Below are 5883 nucleotides of genomic sequence, written 5' to 3' on the forward strand. Positions count from 1 at the left end.
GTGGGAGGGGGGGTAACAGAGGGGTGTGGGGTGGCGGTGACCCGTCAACGGCATTAATTGATGTAACGACGCGATGACTGATGCTAATAAATACAACCTTTAAGAAAAAAGGTAATTGGACGACGCCCTGGTCAAAGAGCCGCACTGATAAACACCATTCATCTTCCAGCGAGAGAGACACACACACACACACACACACACACACACACGCCCCCCACACACACACACACACACAGAGTTAATATTCAGATCAAACTACATTTACATTTTGGTCAGGACGGATCGTCGCGTTTTGTTCCTGTTCCAAGAGTCCAAAGGGAAACCAATCATCACGGCTAAATATTTAGCTTCAAACTAAATTAGCAAGCTAAATGTTAGCTTGCCAACTAAATAGTTAACTTACAAATTAAATATTTAATTCAAAGATAAGTATTTAACTTGCTAACTAAATATTTAGCTACAAACTGCTTATTTAGCTAGCAGGCTAGATATTTATCTCTGAACTAAATATTTAATTTGTAAGTTAAATATTTAGCTTAAAACTGTGAAACTTATAAATGAATAAACAACTAGAACACAATCATCTCGATGAACTTTGAGATTTTCTTGTAAATATTTTGTGGACTAGACAAGTGAACCTCCAATCACCTAAACCCAAACGAACCATTTCAGAAGAACATTTAGTTACAGTCAGGCATGGAGGTGTCAGTATGATGATCTGGGCCTGCAGGAGAAAAATGATACACAAAGAGGAAAGTCACCAAAAGGCATTCCTGAAGAATGTCCAAACATATCAATGGAAAGTTGAGTGGAAAGAAAAAGTTTGGTAGGAAAAGATGCACAAGTTGCAGAGTTTGGGGAGATTGTTGAGGTGAAAACTAACATCTCTGTTTAACGTTGTTTACGTCACAGTCAGTGATGTTTGGGTCGCCTTGTCTGCTGGTTCTGGTCCGCTGGGTTCTTCCTCAGCAGAACCTGAACTGAATCAGGATGTAAAGCTCGGCTTCATTTTGGGCCAACAGCTGCGTTTCCAAACTGGAAGAATTCAAATCATGGGAATAGTTCACATTATTTTCAGTCTTTATTCATAAAATGATATTGTCACCTCGTAGAAAATGTTTTTTTTTTTATTTTGTTGTTTTTGAATATGTAACAATTTGCTCAATTTTGCACAGAGAAAGAGTAAATGAAATTACAACACAAGTTTATCAAGTTTTCATATATATTCTAATTATATAATATTTTTTTAGGCTTTTTTATGCTGCTGAACTTTGATTTATTTCTTATCAATATTCCCTCATAAACATTTCGGTAGATGATTTTATTATATGTTAGATTAAAATTTAATGCATTATTTTTCTTATTCTACACCTGTCTTTGTATTATTCCTTTAATTTTGTCATTACATTTGGTGAAGCATCCAAGTATAATATCGTCACTTTCATAAAATAATGGCCTACGTCATTTTTTTGGACATAACTGTATTCCCTGTAGTTCCGCTGCAGGGCCAGCAGGGGGCAGCATTGTGCTTCAGCCCCGCAGTAGAACTGATCCGACCCGCAGCAGCAGTTTGTCGTTTATCCGCCCATCAAGTCTTAAACCAGCAGCGGCTCCTTGTTGACGCGTTGTTCTCCTGAACTGCCCAGATCGGAACACGCTGCCGTAAACCGGTTTGTTTTAATCCTCCTGTCGCTGTAATTGCCAGTCAGGCTCAGTTTCACGGCAGTTTGTGACTCCGATCGTTGCTGATGTTCTGCTGAATGTCACACAGCTTTACTCTCAAACTCACCATCGATTTCTCTGCAGACTTTCCTGAAAGTCTGGATGTTTTTAGCGCAGATCTTTAACGAGCTGCGTTTCTTCACCTCCTGAAACATCCGGAGAAACCAGAAAGTGGATTATTGATAGAAGAATCTGCTGCAGGAAAACATCAGAAATGATTCCTCTCCTCTTTTAAAAGTTTAAATAAGTTTATAAACTGTAGATGTTAACATTAACATCTGCTTCATACATGGGGTTCTGTCAGAGGTTTTCAACCTGAGGCTCCAGAGCCACAAGCGGTTCTTTGGATGTTCCACACCGGGTCTTGATGACTTTGTCTAAAATTGCGAACTAAAGATTTTAAATAATAAAGTAACATAGATTAAATTTGAAACTTCCAAAGTAGAATGGCACTAAAATTGCCTGGAATATATTTTTGATTCTGTTTTTGTTATCAGGTTGGAAAAAATTTGCCTGTTGATTTTTTCCACAAATATCAAGAAAATGTATCCATACTCATTTAAAACTTTTGTCTTTTCTCTATTTAAAATCTAATAATAGAATAAAATTTTAGATCTACAAAAACAATAAGTATTTTTTCCTTTCTGAAAGGCCATGTGACATTTCAGACTCTAAATTTATTTAGCTCAAAAGCAAAATGGCTGCAGACCTCTGGTCTATTTGAAGAAGGAATGAAAGAAGTAAAAATAAATTAAAAGACCAGATATTTTACAGGTTTATCAAATGTTGGCTGGGGGCTTTTGGCCCCTTTAGCCCACCCTTGGGTCTGTCAGTGGTCAGTAGTTTAGTTGATGAGAAAATCAGTTTTTTTCTTTTCCAAATAATGATTCTCACCCGTTTTAAAGATGCAGCAGTAAATAACTCTGTTCCTCCTGAGAAGGTTTTTCTCTGTAAGGAAATGAGACTCTGAGGGCTCAATTACCCAAAGTGAGCGATCAGAGGAGGCGCTTCTCCTTTCTCTGCCCGTTTGGTTTTTACAGGTGTGCTTTATGGCAGACCTTCCCTTTAACTCCATCCTGGATCACAGATCCAGACTCAACCCTTTGCTCTCCCCCTCAGTGAAATAATAGTCAAATAAAACTCTCCCATTTCACGGAGGGGTCCGGCGGGAGCCTGGTAAGGGCCCCTGTTGGTCCCCACTCCACATTTTGGGAGCAGTCAGTCAGAGCCGCGTTTACAGGCTGCAGTAATGATGCTTGTTTGTCCAGCGGTCTGTAAATCACACCGACATTAGAGCTGCCACAGGAGACACAGCAGAGCATCAGCAACACCCCGGAGACGAGCCGATCCATAACACACACACACACACACACACACACACACACACACACAGAGCAGGAGTGTTAAACCCACGGCGGCCATCTTTAACAGCAGAAACTGGAATCTCAGCTGAAACTGAAGCGAAACGAAGATGTTTTAAACAAATTAAAAAGGAAACAGATGAATAAGTTCCTAATGAAACTCGATGCCACTGAGTTTGTTTCTGTTCCGGTCAGCAGGGGGCAGCATGCTGACAAGTCCAATAAACACAACAATTCTTCTTCCTCTGAACTCAAATCAGGACTTTTAGAGGTGGATCATGAGATTTTATCACGTTATCAAGCAGCCATGTCACCTTCAGTTATAAAGATGCTTTAAATATCAAACATGACTTAAAAGAAATTTGACTTCAACACTTTGAAACTAAACCTCTGTCCCTTTTAAGAAGCTCCGCCTTCAGGAAGTCAAACATGGCTCCTCCATTAACCCTTTAATGTTTTTACTAGTGTTGCTCTGAGCAGCAGCTCCTGTAATGAGCTCAGCTGATCCACCAGGTGTTTGCTAATTGCTCCTGGCTAGTCTGAAGGAGCTGAGTAGTGGGGTAGGGTTAGATCCACCAGCTGTTTTCCCACTGAACAGTTGCCATGGAGATGAAAGCATTGCTCAGAATCAAGGCGACACTCCAGGTTTGTTTTTGATGAGGGAATAAATTATAACATGATATGGAGCTAAAAAAAGTCAAGTTTACAAAACACTGCCCCGCCCAAAACGTCATAAAATAACAAGTTTGATCTAAATGAATCTGAGCTCATTTAAAACCGATCACAAATCAACAGGAATGGATCTTTTTCTTATTAAAGTTGATCATTTATTGTTTCTGAACAAACTAATAACATCAATAACTTCACTGATTTTCACGGTTTCTGGGTTCAAAAGAAGAACCGGAGAACCGGAACTGAGACGCAAAACATGAAACATGAAATCAAGCTTCAAGGAAACAGAACCGGGAAGCAGTCCGATCTGGGTCCTGCAGCAGTCCAGTCCAGTACAGTAAAGTCCGGTCTAGTCTAGTACAGTCTGGTCCGTTCCAGTCCAGTCCAGTCCAGTCTGTTACTGGTCCGGACAGAAGGGACAGGAGTTGTTCTTGCTGGACTGGAGCCACATCTGGATGCAGTCTCTGTGGATGGTGTGTGAGCAGCTGAGCGGGTGCCGGTTCTCCGGGTCCACGTGGTTCTGGCACATGAGGCAGAGCTTGCGGGGCCCGGTGGGGGCCGGGGGCCTCTGGATGGGCCCCGGGGCGGGCCGGCTTATGGGCCCCGGCGCCGAGCGCTCGCTCTGGCTCAGCTTGAAGCCGACCTGCTCCATCAGGTCCTCCACCGACATCCCGGCCAGCGTCCCGCGGGAACTCTTCACCTGCTGCAGCAGCGACATCAGCTGCGGCTTGCCGCACTGCGGGAACCGGGCCCCCAGCTTCTCCAGAACCTTCTCCAGCTTCTCCGCCGGGGCCGAGGGCGTGGCGGGGGCCGGGGCGGCGGCCGGGGGCGGGGACGGTCCCAAGGGCAGGACCGGAGGGGACGGTGACAGGCTGGGAGGGGGGGTCACCCTCACCGGGGGGCGGGTGTGGAAAGGGGGCGGAGCCTGGTGGTGAGGAGGGGGATGGGCGTAGTACACGTAAGGTGGAGTGTGGTAGGCGCCGCGGTGCATGGGGTGGCGCGGGTGGGGGTGTCTGTGGCGGGGGGGGTAGGACTGTGGGGCGGGGGGCTGGTAGAGCGGGTGCTGGGGGGGCGGCGGCGGCATGGCGGGGGGGGGCTGCGTCACCACCTGCATCACCTGTCTGAACCTGAGGTCAGCCTGAGGAGACAGGAAACACTGCGTTAGTCAGAGGAGCTGAGACGGCGCCCCCAGGAGGCCACTGGGTGCCTCACCGGGGGGCGCCAGAGACGGATCACACAGGAGTTACAGGAAAAAATCTGTGTGGGAAATTCCAGACGGTTAAAATGAGTTACAACATTTACTGTCCCTTCAGAATCAATAAGTATTTCTGAATTGGACCGTGAGCTGAAGCATGGAGCCCCTCAGGGCTGTGGGCTCGGCCCCTTGCTGTTCTCTCTGTAGCTTCTGCCTTTTGGTTTTCTTTATGTTTATTTAATCTTTCACTGTTACCATGACGACCTGCTGCTGTACGTCTGCCTATCAGCGATAAGCGGCTACTTATCAATAATTTCCTGCTTTTTATCACTGATTAGACAACAAAAGAAGATTAGAGCCACTAAAAAACTAAAACTAAATTCTGATATTTTTGATGTTCTGAGATCAAAAGTCAGAAAGTTCAGAAAAAAGAATTCTTAAAAAAAGTGATAATTCTGAGAATAATGCCAGGATTGGAAATGTGTTTTTTCAGTGACCCTAATCCTCCCCGGCGGGACCCGGTGGGCCTCAGGAGGCCCCAGCGGGCCCCTGGCATGTCTCACCATGGGGACGTGCGGCAGCGTCGGCACGTTGATCCTGGGGAGGGACTCCAGCTCCCTGCCCTGCTGCAGCTGCTGCAGAACCTCCTGGAAGCGGCTCTGCAGCTCCGCCTGGCTCTTCCGGACCAGACCCTCCTTCTTCTCCCACTTCCCCCGGTCATGATGGTACTGCTGAGGGAACTCCACCCGCAGTGTGTTCAGGTACTGCGCCACCTAGAGGAGACAAGCAGGGATGAAAAAAAAAACATTTAGGAAGTCTGAATGTTTCTGCGCTACAAAATAAACCAAGAATTTCTGTTTAGTTTCTAGAGCAAATATTTTACTACATCTGGAATGAGACAAAACTAGATGGAGAACTTATTTTAGACCAATA

At 45.1% G+C, this 5883-nt stretch overlaps 1 protein-coding gene across 1 annotated transcript in view; it reads right to left on the minus strand.

Annotated features, from left to right (window-relative positions):
• Positions 1-3885: 3885 nt before the first annotated feature.
• Positions 3886-5883, minus strand: part of rnf214 (ring finger protein 214) — a 12419-nt gene continuing 10421 nt past the window's right edge. Inside the window, exons 5-7 of the mRNA XM_015029951.1 lie at positions 5514-5723; positions 4122-4893; positions 3886-4076 (exon numbers count right to left, since the gene is read on the minus strand). Coding sequence (XP_014885437.1) covers positions 4153-4893; positions 5514-5723 — 951 coding nt within the window. The 3' untranslated portion in view covers positions 3886-4076; positions 4122-4152. The remainder of the gene's footprint in view (positions 4077-4121; positions 4894-5513; positions 5724-5883) is intronic.

Source organism: Poecilia latipinna, unplaced genomic scaffold (genome assembly GCF_001443285.1).
Source record: "Poecilia latipinna isolate Pla-1442-1.1 unplaced genomic scaffold, P_latipinna-1.0 Scaffold168, whole genome shotgun sequence".
Lineage (NCBI taxonomy): Eukaryota > Metazoa > Chordata > Actinopteri > Cyprinodontiformes > Poeciliidae > Poecilia > Poecilia latipinna.